The sequence below is a fragment of the Mastigoproctus giganteus genome, chromosome 5, assembly GCF_048544385.1.
Source record: "Mastigoproctus giganteus isolate SK-2022 chromosome 5, ASM4854438v1, whole genome shotgun sequence".
In the NCBI taxonomy this organism is placed as follows: Eukaryota; Metazoa; Arthropoda; class Arachnida; order Uropygi; family Thelyphonidae; genus Mastigoproctus; species Mastigoproctus giganteus.
In genome coordinates, this window is record NC_143579.1 from 237,247,958 (window position 1) to 237,264,054 (window position 16,097).

General features: G+C 36.9%; 1 protein-coding gene across 4 annotated transcripts in view; it reads left to right on the forward strand.

Annotated features, from left to right (window-relative positions):
- LOC150086308 (filamin-A-like) overlaps positions 1 to 16,097 on the forward strand; it is a 470,984-nt gene that overhangs the window by 284,023 nt on the left and 170,864 nt on the right. For all 4 annotated transcript variants that reach the window (XM_090374465.1, XM_090374466.1, XM_090374467.1 and 1 more), the window contains one exon: positions 7,486 to 7,656. In XM_090374465.1, coding sequence (XP_090230591.1) covers positions 7,486 to 7,656 — 171 coding nt within the window. The remainder of the gene's footprint in view (positions 1 to 7,485; positions 7,657 to 16,097) is intronic.

Genomic DNA, 16,097 nt, shown 5'->3' on the forward strand with positions numbered 1-16,097 from the left:
GGCAGATTATGACAAATCCTTGGCAAAGGATGTAAAGAAAAACAACAGAGTTCTTTACCTATGTAAACTCTAGAAGCAAAGGGATGAATCAGATTGGTCCACTGGATATTGATGGTTCAACTGTTGATGATCCTGCTCAGGTGGCTAACAAACTATGGGTATTTTGCATCTACATTTACCCATGAGGTGGTGAGTTAAACTCTGGCAGTGAGCTGGATGATTTTATAATAACTGAGACGAAAGTGGAGGAGAAATTGTTGAAGATAAACATAAAAAAGGCACCCGTGGTGGACGGGATCTATCCAGTTATATTAAAGGAGGCAGCAAAGGAAGTAAGCAGACCCTTAGCCATAATTATGAGAACTTCCTTCGACTCAGGAAAGGTACCCATGGACTGGAGATGTGCAAATCTGACCCCAAATCACAAAGGAGGATCAAAGGGCAACACAAGTAATTATAGACCCGTTAGTTTAACGTTTGTTCCAGGAAAATTAATGGAGGCATTGGTTAAAGAAGCACTGCAGGATCATCTAGACGAGACTTCAGTTTTAGCTTGGACACAGCATGGTTTTGTTAAGGGAAAGCCTTTCCTGACCAATTTGATTGGATACTATGATGTGGCCACAAAGGAACTGGATGCAGGGAATAACTTTGACATATATTTGGATCTTAGAAAGGCTTTTGATACTGTTGCACATGGAAGACTGCTGCACATATTGGAGCAGTGTGGCATTGGAGGCAAATTGCTGCTATGGATAAAGGGGTGGTTGAGTGGGAGAAGACAGAGTTGTAATCAATGGACACCGCTCATTTTTAGCATTTTTTAGCATTTAGCATTAGTAGAGGCATATGATGCAAGAAAGCAAGCTTGTGCAGCATCAGCCAAAATAAAAAAAAAAAAAGTAACATAAATAAATAAAAATAACCACTTCCACTTCACCCCTCTGTTCGTTCGAAATACCTGTCCAGCTGAGCCTTAAACTTATTTAGGCTATCAACTTCCACGACAAGGGATGGAAGTCTGTTCCACCTACCAACCACCCGCTGGCTAAAGGCAAATTTAGGCCAAAATGGATGTCAGATGAACTAATGAGGCATATGGCAGAGAAGAAAAATGCATGGGATACTTACAAATTAACACATGACACAGAAGCCTATGATAGATACAAGTTGATATGCAACCAAGTTACAAAGGAGGTTAGGCAGGCGAAGGCAGATTACGAGAAATCCTTGGCAAGGGATGCAAAGAAAAACAGCAAAGAGTTCTTTACTTATGTAAACTCTAGAAGGAAGGGGATGAATCAGATTGGTCCACTTGATATTGATGGGTCAACTGTTGATGATCCTGCTCAGGTAGCTAACAAACTAAATGAATATTTTGCATCGACATTCACACATGAGGAGTTATTCAGCGAGGGGAATGCCAGAGGTGTATTCAACTCTAGCAGTAAGCTACAGAATCTTGAAATAACTGGGAGTAAAGTGGAGGAGAAATTGTTGAAGATAAACACAAGAAAGGCACCTGGGGTGGATGGGATCTATCCGGTTATATTAAAGGAGGCAGCAAAGGAAGTAAGCAAACCCTTAGCCATAATTATGAGAGCTTCCTTGGACTTAGGGGAGGTACCCATAGACTGGAAATGTGCAAATGTGACCCCAGTTCACAAAGGAGGATCAAAGGCTGACACAAGTAATTATAGACCTGTGAGCTTAACTTCTGTTCCAGGAAAATTAATGGAGGCACTGGTTAAAGAAGCACTGCAGGATCATTTAGACAAGACTTCAGTTATAGCTCAGACACAGCATGGCTTTGTTAAGGGGAAGTCTTGCCTGACCAATTTGATTGGATACTATGATGCAGTCACAAAAGAACTGGATGCAGGGAATAACTTTGATATTATATACTTGGATCTTAGAAAGGCTTTTGATACTGTTGCACATGGAAGACTGCTACACAAATTGGAGCAGTGTGACATTGGAGGCAAATTGCTGCTATGGATAAAGGGGTGGTTGAGGGGGAGAAGACAGAGTGGTAATCAATGGACACTGCTCATCGTGGACTAATGTTATTAGTGGAGTCCCTCAGGGCTCAGTGTTGGGTCCATTATTGTTTTCTGTATTTATAAAAGATATTGATGATGGTATATCAAGCTTAATGTCCAAGTTTGCAGACGATACAAAGGTTGGCAGGGTTGTCAAGGACACTACTGCCACTATGCTGCTGCAACAGGATCTGGAAAGGTTGAGCAGATGGGCTGAGAGGTGGCAAATGAAGTTTAACATTGACAAATGTAAAGTACTACACATGGGAAACAGCAACCCCAGAGCAACGTATCAACTCTGTGGTACTACACTGACAGTGGTAGAGAATGAAAGGGACTTGGGGGTGGTTGTGCAGGCAGATATGAAGTTCTCTGAGCAGTGCAGACGGGCTGCAAGAGTAGCTCATGGTGTATTGTCAATGATATACAGGAATTTTTCCAGCAGGGATAAGGAGATGATTATTTCCTTGTATAAGGCAATGGTCAGGCCACACCTAGAGTACTGTGTACAGGTCTGGAGGCCTCATTTCAAGAAGGATGTAGAGCTGCTGGAACGAGTACAGAGAAGGGCAACAAGATTAGTGAATGGAACAAAGGGGTGCTCTTACGAAGAAAGGCTTAATTTTTGCAAATTACAGTGTCTGGAGACTAGGCACCAGTGAGGTGATCTGATAGAGGTGTATAAAGCCTTGAATGGTTTGAGCATGCTCAATGCTGATGGGATTCTTCCTCTAGCTCAGAATAATCACCTGAGAGGGCATAAATTCAAATTGAGGAAAGACAGATGCAGGATAGACGTGCAGAAATTTGCCTTTAGCCAGCGGGTGGTTGGTTGGTGGAACAGACTTCCATCCCTTGTAGTGGAGGTTGATAGCCTAAATAAGTTTAAGGCTCAGCTGGACAGGTATTTTGAACGAACAGAGGGGTGAAGTGGGTTTTTTTTTTTTTTTTTTTTTTTGGCTGATGCTGCATAAGCTTGCTTTCTTGCATCAAATGCCTCTACTAATGCTAATCCCAGAGTGACGTATCAACTCTGTGGTACTACACTGACAGTGGTAGAGAACGAAAAGGACCTGGGGGTAATTTTTCAGGCAGATATGAAGTTTTCTGAGTGGTGCAGACAGTCTGCAAGAGTAGCGCATAGTGTCTTGTCAATGATATACAGGAATATTTCTAGCAGGGATAAGGAGGTGATTATCCCCTTATATATAAGGCAATGGTTGATTACTGTAGACACGTCTGGAGGCCTCATTTTAAGAAGGATGTGGAGCTGTTGGAACGAGTAGAGAGAAGGACGACAAGATTATGGAATGGAACAAAGGGTTGCTCTTACGAAGAAAGGCTTAAATTTTGCAAATTACAGTGTCTGGAGACTAGGCACCTGCGAGCTGATCTGATTGAGGTGTATAAAGCCTTGAATGGTTTGAGCATGCCCAATGCTGATTCAAATTGAGGAAAGACAGATGTCGGATAGATGTGCGGAAGATTGCCTTTAGCCAGCGGGTTGTTGGTTGGTTGGTGGAACAGATTTCCATCCATTGTTGTGGAAGTTGATAGCCTAAATAAATTTAAGGCTGAGCTGGACAGTTACTTGGAACGAACGGAAGGGTGAAATGGGCACGTGTTTTTTTTTTTTTTTTTTTTTTTGCTGATGCTGCATAAGCTTGCTTTCTTGCATCATATGCCTCTACTAATGCTAATAGTATTTGCCATATAGTGCAAGAAAGCAAAAAAAAAACAAGTAGATAAGAAAATACAAATTATATGCTTCCCTCCTCACACAGGTAACTATCTAGTTGACCTTTGAATTTCTTTAAACTGTCAGCCTCAACTACCTCTGAATGAAACTTGTTCCAACAATCAATGACTTGCTGGCTAAAAGAAAACTTCCTATAATCTAACCTAAACTTCAACCCCTGTAATTTTTATTTATGGTCCCTAGTTTTGGAATTCTTTATAACAGTGATAATTACACCTTCATTCATTTTACAAATCCCTCTCAGAATCATATAAACCTGGAGATGTGCAAATGTATCTCCATTTCACAAAGGAGGATCTAAGGGTGACACGAGTAATTACAGACCAGTTAGTTTAACTTCTGTTCCGGGGATATGGTATTACTGATTAAAGATGCATTGCAGGATTATCTAGACAAGACTGCAGTAATAATTCAGACACAGCATGGGTAATAAATATATGAAAGCTTTTGATACTGTTGTGCATGGAAGACCACTGTACAAATTGGAGCAATATAGTATTAAGGGTAAGTTGCTACAATGGATAAAAGGGTGGCTGAGTGGGAGAAGACAGAGTGGTAATCAATGGATGCTGCTCTTCGTGGACTAATGTTACTAGTGGAATTCCCCAGGGTTTGATGTTGGGCCCACTGTTGTTTTGTATATTTATCAATGATATTGATGAAGGTATATCAGGCTTAATGTCAAAGTTTGTAGACGATAGAAAGGTTGGCAGGGCTTTTAATGGCAGTGTGCTACTGCAACAAGATCTAGAAAATTTGGGCAGATGAGCTGAGAAGTGGAAATTGAAGTTTAACATCGACAAATGTAAAGTACTGCATATGGGTAGAAGTAACCCCAGAGAAACATACCAACTCTGTGGTTTTACACTTAGGGTGATAGAAAATGAAAAAGACCTTGGAGTAATTGTGCAGTCAGATATGGAGTTTTCTGAGCAGTGCAGACAGGGTGTCAGAGGAGGTCATCGGGTGTGTGTTGTCAATGATATACAGGAATTTTGCTAGTAGGGAAAAGGAAGTGATTATCCCTTTGTATAAGGCAATGGTCAGGCCATGCCTTGAGTACTGTGTACAGGTCTGGAGGCCTCATTTTAGGAAGGATGTAGAGTTGCTTGAGCAAGTACACAGAAGGGAAACAAGATTGGTGAAGAGAAAGAAAGGGTGGTCTTACCAAGAAAGGCTTTAGTTCTGCAAATTGCAGTGTCTGGAGAGTAGGCTCCTGCAAGGTGATCTGACTGAGGTGTATAAAGCCTTGAATGGGTTGAGCAGGATTTTCAGAACAGAGGAAGACACTGAAGTTTCTAGCCAAGAAAGAACACACACACACACACACACACACACACACACACACACACACACACACACACACACACACACACACACACACACACTATCTCAGTAATATCCAGAAGGGTATGCTCTTCCTAACTCTGACCATAAGCCCTGGAGATACTGGAAAGGGATCACCAAAGACTAGGATTAGTTGACTTATCAAGTACCACTGCTTAGAGACTCTGTAAACTGATGTAATCAACTTTATGATTATGGTGTTAGCCTATCAAATACAGACCTCTCTGAAAATTCTTGTTACCAACTTCAAAGTTAGCTCTGATTTACTTTTAAATGCCATCAATCACTTTCCCTTAGCTAACAGCAGTATCTGGATAATCTTCCTATGTCCTGGAAGAAAAGCTTTTGTAACTGTGCTTCCACACTTATTACAACTCATAAATATCTCCCTTAGCAATAGTGTTTCCTAAAAATCTAAAAATGACCCATATAACACCTCTGTTTAAAAAGGGCATTCTTAATAATGCTAGGGACTATTGACCATTTCATAATTTAAAGGCTCTGGCTAAAATTATTAAATTAAGTGTGCAATAAACTATCAGCTGCATTTAGAAATACCTTTCATGAATGCCATCATGGCTTTATAATCTGAAGATATGCCTTACAAATTCATTAATGTTTGACATTGAATTTAAAAATGTTTTAAAATGATAATGTGCAAATGGTGTAATTTACATTGACTTAGCTATTGATGGCATTAACAAATACATTAAACCATCTTGGAATAGCTGGTCCTGCATGAGAGTGGCTGCAAAGCTTTCTAAAGCCACCTTTGAGTCTGCTTCTTTTTCACTGTTTTTTTTTTAATAACTTAAATGGTGCTGTTACTAATGACACTAGTCTTCTAACATATGTTGATGATAAAAAGCTGTATAGCTCTATCAATAATATATTCTGCAAACTGTAACAAGTTGATAACATCCATAACTGGATTAATTATAGCCAAAATATTGATAAAATTTTTTATCAAAACATAAAACATTTTATACAAATATAAGAATAAAAACTCTTTTTAAAATATAGTATCATTGTATATATTTATTTTATTATTATATAAAGTATTTTAGCAGATGAATCATTTTTAAAGTAAAAATTTTGGCATTAAATGTACCTCCTGTACTGTAAAAATTAACAACTGAATTTTTACAGTAACCCATGTTAGCACATCTGTAATTTAGAAACTTTATTTTAACACTATAATTAGATATAATGCCTTCTAATGTCTAGAAGTATAATGCCTGTCTTCTAATTCTAATGCAGATTTATGAAATGGAACCTTGTTTTTGAACAGGACAATATCCCTACCACAAAACTGTGTGTTAAAACTTTTTTTGGGGAGGGAGAGTAAGTACTGATATTTATTAGTGTGTGTGTGTGTGTGTGTGTGTGATGACGACCTGGCCAACTTATCTCCAAACTAAGAACCAATGTGGAAAGAATTGGAAAAATCTAAGAAATTTCCTATCAAGGAAAATATCACCTGAACAGTTCTTTGAGCAGTTATAAGCTGTTCAGGAGAAATTAACATCAAAAAATAAATATTACCATTAACAAGTATCATAAACAATGATAGAATTCTACAGAGACTGTGTAAAATAAAAGCTTTGGAGCATTACAAGAAAAGACCACATTGTTTTTTTTTATTTGTCGTCTTAATGTTTTTGGGCACTTTTGTTTTTTGAATTAAAAGTTTTACTTGTGTAAATGGTTTGAACTGGACCACCTTCTGTAGTATAAATAAAATAATAACATACTGAAGAACACTAAATCTAATATAGATAATTCCTTTAGTCTTTACAGCTGCTAATCCTTACCTGTTAGTAATGGTTTAACCCTTTAATAATGCATTATTTAATATTTATGAAGTAATAATTCAGGAATTATAATTTTCTCTTTCTCTCTCTCTCTTTTTTGTATGTGTGTGTATTTAATTTGTTATTATAGTGTAATGTGTAATTCACATTAATCGATTTTGGTGGATCTTAATGTATTTAGCATAAAAACAAATATATATATAGGTTATTCAAATTAGTGAATTTAACTACCATTTTGCTGTACATGTATAACAAAATGGTAAATGTATTTAAGCGGCTGAAAAAGTTTAGATATTCTACCCCTGAAAAATACTAAAGCACACTAGTAAACTATAAAATTTCATTAATAGAATTAATTTTAGAAAATAATTTTATTTTCTTAAACCATTTCATTGTGTTTTTTATTGTTTGTACAGCATTAGTGATATTTGTTCACATAACTTTATGCTTTTCTTCTTATGCACTTATAAAATAAGTGCAGATATATTTATTATAATTAGTTATGCCCATCTTTTATTTTTAGGAAGTCCTTTTAAAGTACCAGTATCTGCCACTGTTGATGCATCCAAGGTAAAAGCCTTTGGGCCTGGACTAGAACCTAAAAACTGCCGTGAGAATGTTCCTCAGACATTCACTGTTGATGCTACCAAATCTGCTAAAGCTCCCTTAAATGTTGAAGTATCTTCAGAAAAAGGTAAGCATAGCAGTTAATTCAGAATTATTGTAAATATTAAACTCACTTTATTAATCAAAAACATCAATACAGCCATTAACTAGGAAATTTTATACTTGAGTCTGCAAGGCTTTGGTAAAAAAAAAATGAGTCAACTTTTAATATTAAATAACATTTTATTTAGCAAGTAAAAGCCACAGCTGGAAATTTGAAGCAAGCTTAATTTATTTCTATGAATTATAATATGGCTGTTTTTGATTTTCCATTCATTCATTTAGATTTTCATGGTAAATTTTATTCAAGTAAAATGTTATTTACAATTAAAAGTAGACTACTTTTTTTACCAAAGCCTTATTTACCATGAGTTATATTTTTATGAATTATTATATGACCTTTGTTCATTATACAGCATCTGTTGATTTTCACTTTGCATTGACCTTATTAAAGATGTCCGTTTATGATAATTCTCTTCCATAATAGTGGAGAGAGCATTTTTTGACTTGCTTTTAAATTTACCTAATAATAATAAGAGTTAATTGACAGTACTCACCTCAATTGGTCTGCTTAGTTACATGGAATTGAAGTGGAAATGAAGTTTAAAATAAGTTAAAATAAATAAAGACTGAATTGTTAAAAACCTGTAATTAAAATTTGCTGAAGGAAGAAGAAGTGCACTACCTCGTCCCTGGTAGTCATTTATAAAATATTAATATGAGAACAAGGTGAAGCCAATAGTCACAATGAGTGACTTTCGTGAAAAACATCTTCAGTTGGCAATGATAGGAGAAAAGGGATTATGTATTTAAAGAATTCCTATGTTCCCATAATGCATTGAGACGACATGTGGGAACTTTACGTGCGTAAGTTGCAAATATTGTCTCTTTATATGTATTAAACATGGTTCCTAATTTATTATATGAAGAAAATATTGACGTTATATCTGTATTGGCAAAGCTGTCTGGCGAGTCCACTGTGATGGGGAGGACAATGCTTGTGTTTTGTTTGTTGTGCTGATTGGTGCTATGATTATGTGGGTTATTGACATTATTTCTTACAACAGAAATTGTGTGTTGAATTGATGTGAAGGGTATTTTCTTTGTAAGATTAGCATTAGCATTAGTAGAGGCATACGATGCAAGAAAGCATGCTTATGCAGCATCAGCCAAAAAAAAAAAAAAACCCTCCCATTTCACCCTTCCATGCCTGTCCAGCTCAGCCTTAAATTTATTTAGACTATTAGCTTCCACAACAAAAGATGGAAGCGTGTTCCACCAATCAACTACCCGCTGGCTAAAGGCAAATTTCTGCACATCTATTCTACAACTATCTTTCCTCAGTTTGAATCTGTGTCCCCTCAGGTTCTTAGTCTGAGCAAGAGGAAGAATCCCATCAGCATTCAGCTTGCTCAACCCATTCAAGGCCTTATACACCTCAATCATATCACCTTGCAGGGCCTACTCTCCAGTCTCTACAATTTGCAGAACTTAAGACTTTCTTGGTAAGAGCACCCCTTTGTTTCCCTCACCAATCTTGTTGCCCTTCTTTGTACTCATTCTAGCAACTTCTCATCCTTCCTAAAATGAGGCCTCCAGACCTGTACACAGTACTCTAGGTGTAGCCTGACCACTGCATTGTATAATGGGATAATCACCTCCAACTACAAGATATTGTAGTTTGGCGTATAAATTGTCCTGTGAAGAACTAAACTTAATGGTGTTGTAGATTTGATTGTAGAGAACTTTTTGTACTGAGTGGGTGATGCAATTGAAAATGCAGATATTTTCCTGTGTATGTGTCTTTTTTATAAATTTTGGTTCCTAGCCTGGTGCCCAATTTATATATTGTGAGGTTAAGGAAGTTGATTTTATTGTCAGTTTCTATTTCAAGAGTATATTTTAACCTTTCGTGTATTGTATTGAATTTAATAAAAAGATTATCAATGGTGGCTCTGTTTCCTATTAATAACAAGTCATCTGCATACCGCATGTAGAGCTTAATACCCAAAGGAAAAGGTTGGAGTACTTGGTTTTCGATCGTGGCTAAGTAGATTTCTGATAAGTGAGCTGAAATTCCTAATCCCACGGGAAGACCAAATATTTGGTCTTGAAAACGGAAGTGCCTAGCTTCAAGTAATATCGAGGTAAGTTCTAAAATGCTGTTGATGTTAAGGGAAGTGCATTTAGTTAAAGTGTTGTCTGTTGTTAGGAGTTCACGTAAGGATTGTAAAGGGTAAATGTACATTGGTGTATAAAGAAACGACATCAAAGGAGGCTAGGATGTCTTCCCCAGAAATTATGGTGGTATTTATCCACCAAACTACAATATTTTACAAAGAAATTCATAGCTAGGAAATACCCTTCACATCTAATTCAACACACAATTTCTATTGCAAGAAATAATGTCAATAACCCACATAATCATAGCACCAACCAGAACAACAAACAAAACACACACACATTGTCCTCCCCCATCACAGTGGACTCTCCAGACAGCTTCACCAAATGTTTACCAATACAGACATAACATTTAATATTTTCTTCATATAATAAATTAGGGACCATGTTTAATACATATAAAGAGACACATGAATATCCAATAAGCGACATCAACAACGTTATATATTTAATTAAATGTTAATCCGGTTGTAACGCATGCTACATCAGGAGCACTACTGCAAAATATGGCACCACAAAAACTTCCAATACACGTGCTTATTACCACAATAATAGCTTCAGAACTAATGAAGCCGGTACCAAACTTACACAACATGTGCACTCTCACAACCACAATCCCCTAATCAATTTGGCCATTGCAATTATTAAATCAGGATCTAGTTACAAAATCTTCCAACATGAGGCACTTGTCATAGAATGGTGTCGCCATAACACTAAATTTAATGTTCTAAACATGAAACTTCCAACCAACCTTTCACCGGTCTGGAACCTTACGCACGTAAAGTTCCCACATGTCTCTAAATGCATTATGGGAACATAGGAATTCTTTAAATACATAATCCCTTTTCTCCTATCTTTGCCAACTGAAGACGTTTTTCATGAAAGTCGCTCGTTGTGACTATTGGCTTCACCGAGCGACTTTCATGAAATTTATTTATTTACTTTAACTTATTTTAAATAAGTTAAATATTTATTTACTCCATATTTATTTACTTTAACTTATTTTAAACTTAATTTCCACTTCAATACCATGTAACTAAGCAGATCAATTGAGGTGAGTACCATCAATTAAGCTCTTATTGCTAGTATTATTATTAAGTCGATTACATAACGGTACATTAAGAAGCTCTATAAATCAGCTAAGTGTCTTAAATTTACTTAAAATTTTGTCTTGCGAATGCATTTATGGATAAATTTTTAATTTGTTATAAATTTCCAATATATTAACTGGTCTTGTTTGGCAATTCAGATTTCTGAGTATGCATTGAAACAAGTGGTTCTTTTCCTGTGTACTTCGAAGCCTCTGCCAAAATACAAAATTATCAACAGTGAGGGAATTCAACATGCCTGTCATGCAAGTTTTGCAAGAATAAGAATATTTTATAGATATTAATTACATCCAAGAAGCGACATTTTAAGTTTTAGAAAAGGATGACTCAAAATTATCAAAGGATTTCTGGCCACTCTGTTAAGCCAGTGGACTACTAAGTGGTCGATTCCAAGGAACTTTTTTTAAGCTGCAATTCTGGAACAGATGACCACATTGAAAACTCATATAATGGGATGGGAACAGGGCATTTTTAAATATAAGCCCAACTGAGAATTTCTTATTCCAACAAGCACTTGATCACCAAAATAGCAGAATAGTCATCTGAATGGTAGTTTATTAGTAATAGTAGTGGCAAGATCAGGCAGCGGTTATGTTACACCAAGCAAAAATTCCTGTTTAAATTTAGGTAAACATTCTACATTCCAAATCAGTCAATCACTCTTTTGCTAAAGGAAAACTTTTGGACATCTGGTCTACAGTCATCCTCCTCTCAATTTAAATTTATGCTTCCTTGTGTATGTCATGTGACTAAGTATAAAATTTCCCTCTCAGCATTCAGTTTACACAAACCTTTCCAGCTTTTCAAACCTTAAACACTTTGAAGTCATTCTGCAGATGTCTTGTTTCCAAACACTAGCTTACAAAATTCAAGTCCTTCTTGATAAAAATGCTCTTTTGTGCATTCTTATCAAGTGGATTCTCTTAACTGATTTTCTTTAGTTTGTACTTTCTCCAACAGGTCCACATCTTTCCTAAAATAGGATCTCCAAGTCTATATGCAATATCCAAGATGTGGCCCAACCATTGCATTTATATAATGGAATCTATCTATGCTTGACTTAATATGGCAGATTGCTGCCTTGTCGTTCCCATTTTCCATAGTTGCCCGACATGGGTGTCTTCAGCTTTCAGACGGTACCTCCGTAGCCAGGTGGGAAGGAGCAGCAGTGCGTAGCACACGCTTCTTGATTAGACCAGGGTTCGAGCCCGTCACCACTAAATACGGAGGATGCGGAAAGGTCAGGGAATGACCACTGCCTATCCCGGAGCAATATGGCCTTAGTTGCTAATGCTCCTAAAAACCAAATAAACAAACAAACAAACAAACAATCAGATTTCTCTTTCTCGTGACTGATAGTGCACCTTCCGTCCATGTTTTTCACCTTCTCTTCCCTTGTGGTATCCACTCATATATAATTTTAGGCCATCTCACTTCATTCATGCTTGGCAGATGTCAAAACCATCTCAACCTCCTATTTTCTATTTGTTCTATATTATCTTCATCTGCTTGCATACATCTTATTTCCTCATTCATTATCCTCTCTAGCCTAGAAGCCCTAGCACTTTGACATAGGTAGTCCATCTCTAGGGCTCTAAGCTTCTTTTTGTCACCCTCTTTCAGTGTCCACACCTCAAATCTGTAGCAAAGTATCAATTCCACTGACGACTGTCCAATATGTAGTTCTACGCGAGATATTGTTGTTCATCGTATAGAGTTTAGGCCACTAAGAATCTTCCTAGTTTGATGAATTCTTGTGTAAACTTCCTCTTTCCCCAATCCTTCCGTAGTTAATCTGCATCCAAGATATTGAAAAAGTCAACAGGTTTTAGATGTATAGACTGTGTAACTTTCAATTCATCAGGATGTTCCACTGTGCTTAGGTAATTCTGTCTTTGTAAAATTGATATTGAGGCCCCATTAGTCATATGTAGGATGCAATTTTCTCGACATATATTCTAAATCATAAGCTTCTTGTGCAATGATAACATGATCATTGGCAAACTTTAGACTCCAAAGATATCTGTCATTAATTGGTATTCACATTCCAAGAAAAAATTAAACAATAAAGGTGATAGGCTACATCCTTGTCTCAGCCCCTTTGTTGGATAGATTGGGTTAGATAAAGTACTCCCAACTTTAATATATGCCACATCATTATCATAGAATTCCCTGATCAGTTCCACAAGCTCTGGATCAACTGACATATTTTGAAGGGCTTTCCATAATTCCTTTCTTGGAACGGAGTCATAAGCCTTTTCTAAATCAATGAAGGCGAAGACGGTATCTTTATTCTTTGCTTTTATTTTCTCCACCAGCTGTTGTAGAACAAACAGATTGTCCACACAGGAGTGACCTGACCTAAATCCACTTTGTTCTTCACTTATCTTATCCTTTACCTCCTCTCGTAATTTTAACTGAAGCATTTTAGAGTATAGTCTGGACATAGCGCAATTAACACTTAAACCTCTATAGTTCCCTGAATCCAGCTTATTTCCTTTTTTATATATGGATGAAATATAACTTACTTTCCATTCATTTGGAGTTTTCTTTAGCTGTATACATCTGTTAATCAGCTCTGCTATCAGATCGAAAAGACTTGGTGATCCATATTTAATTAGTTCCATCGCTATGTTCCCAGGGCCCGGAGATTTTTTATTCTTCATTAATTTTGCACAATCAAAAACTTGATGTTTTATAATTTCTATCTCCCTATTATCTACTGGTGAAGGGGTAATTATGCTCTAATACTGTGATAGTCTTTCGTTTAGGAGGTTATTATAATGATTTTCCCATGTTGGCATATCTATAAAGTTTTTATTCTATCGAGATTCGTTTGTTTTCAGTGCTCTCAAGCTTCACCAGGCTTCAGATGATTGTGTTCCTCCTAATGAGCTGTCAATTTCTTGGAATCTTTCCTTCCATGCTGCATTCTTGGATTCAGCAATTTTCTTTTTAACTGCTCTATTGCACCTTTTGTATTCTTCTCTATTTTCCTGATTTTTATTCATTAACCATTTGTTATAGGCTCTTTTCTTGTCTTTCACCAAACTCACTACCTCCTCATTCCACCAATACTGTTGCTTATATTTGTGATCAATTAGGCCTAGTGCTTAGTTAGCAGCCTTGTGTATGGCAGTTTTAATGCTGTTATATAAGATATTCACCTCTTCTATTTCTCAAATGCGAGATAGGTGGTTCTGGTAAAGATCTTTAATACTGTCATGAGATAGTAGTTCCAATTTATAAGCAATATTTTCTTGTACTACCCTATTGTCTTTACTCTGACTGTGTTAGATCTCACTTGCCCCTTATTCTGGTATTTGAATAATATATCTGCAATCAGCAGGTAATGATCTGACCTGCAGTTGACACTTCTCATTATCCTGCAGTCTTTTGTTGTCCATACTGACTCCTGGCGAGTATTTATAAAGTCTGTAATTGATTTCTGCTGGAGTGATGGTCACTCCCATGTATATCTATGGACCTTTTTGTGTTGAAAAAAGGTGTTAAGAATTTTCAGGTGGTACTCTTTACAGAAACCAATAAGTTTCTCACCGTTGTCATTCACAGTCTCTTCTCCAAAGCACCACACTACATCATCATTCCTTTTTGATCCAACCTGTCCATTTAGATCTCCTGTCAAAACTATTTGTCGGTTCTTCTTAACCACATCCATTTGTTCATAAAGTATATGGTAGAACTCATCCTTTTTAGCATTAGGCACACCATCTACAGGTGCATATACACCCAACATAACCATTTCCTGGCCGTGTATGTTGAAAATAACTTTAATGCATCTTTCATTAATTTGATCATAGCCCTTAACAGATCTTTCTAGTCTCTTACCCACTAGAACACTAACACCTGCTTTAGCTCTTTCTGATTTTTCAACTCCACTCCAGTAATGAGCATATTCTCCAATCTGTTCATTCCCTTTTTCTTTGTTTCAGTCATGACAAGAATATCAAGGTGTATCTCTTTTGCTTCCGTAACTATCTCTTGTGTCTTGTGTGAGCTTCCACGAACATTCCATGTACCAATACAAATAATCCTTTTTCTGCGCTTAAGTCGTTTTCCTTTTAGTCCATCCAGCTTCTTTGTAATAATGGCATTTTTAGCAGTAAAGTGTTTTTCCAAGTGTCAGGGTGCTGGCCCAGTGCCTCAACCTGAGGGACCAGGGATTTGATATCATAGTTACTTTCCCCTAGCCTTTGCTGACCCAACAGCTCATCCTGCAAGGCAGCAATTTGGCAATGCTTATAAGGCAGTGTTTCCTCGCCTTGACATAGAGATGTCATTGAGTTATTGTGGTACTTAAATTGGAATGAATCTGCCACAGTTCATCCCTCCACACTCTGTTATCTCTGCTGCCTCGGTCTGGGACTACTTATTGGTTATTCACAACTAACCCACGTACTATGGGCCATTCGCTATCTGTCACCTGTGACCCATCTGGTGGCTGAGGCCTGCCCCAGATATAATGGAATAATCACTTTTTTATCTCTGCTAGCCTCATTGACTGCCCTCACTATCATCAGGGCAGAACATCCATCCTCCTTTCCCTAACAAATCTTCGAGAACCGAAGACACTAAAATATATTATTGGTGACGATGCAAATGTCAATGAATTTCTTTTCTGAAAAAAATTGGAATCTATCATAAATTCTAAAAGATCTCTCTAATAAAAAATGAAGTGATTACATGTGAATTTTGTTTTTTATAATTTTTTGGCACACTATAGCCCCAGCAACCCGTGCACCATTAAACTCCATATCTCTCTCTCTCTCTCTCTCTCTCTCTCTCTCTCTCTCTCTCTCTCTCTCTCACACACACACACCTCTGCTAGCAGAGTTCCCATATATCATTGACAGAATACCATCATGAGCTGTCCCAACAGCCTGTCTAATTATGTGTTGAAAAAAGGTGTTAAGAATTTTCAGGTGGTACTGTTTACAGAAACCAATGTTTCTCACCATTGTCATTCACAGTCTCTTCTCCAAAGTGACCCACTAACCTGTTAAGAAAACTTTATATCAGATTATATAGTTACTCCCAACTCCTTTTCATTATGTATTACCTTCAGTTTTGGTACATTACTCTAAGATTGCTGCTATCCAGATGCAAGACCTTGAATTTTTCAGTATTAAACCTTGGCTGCCATTTCTCAGCCTATCTA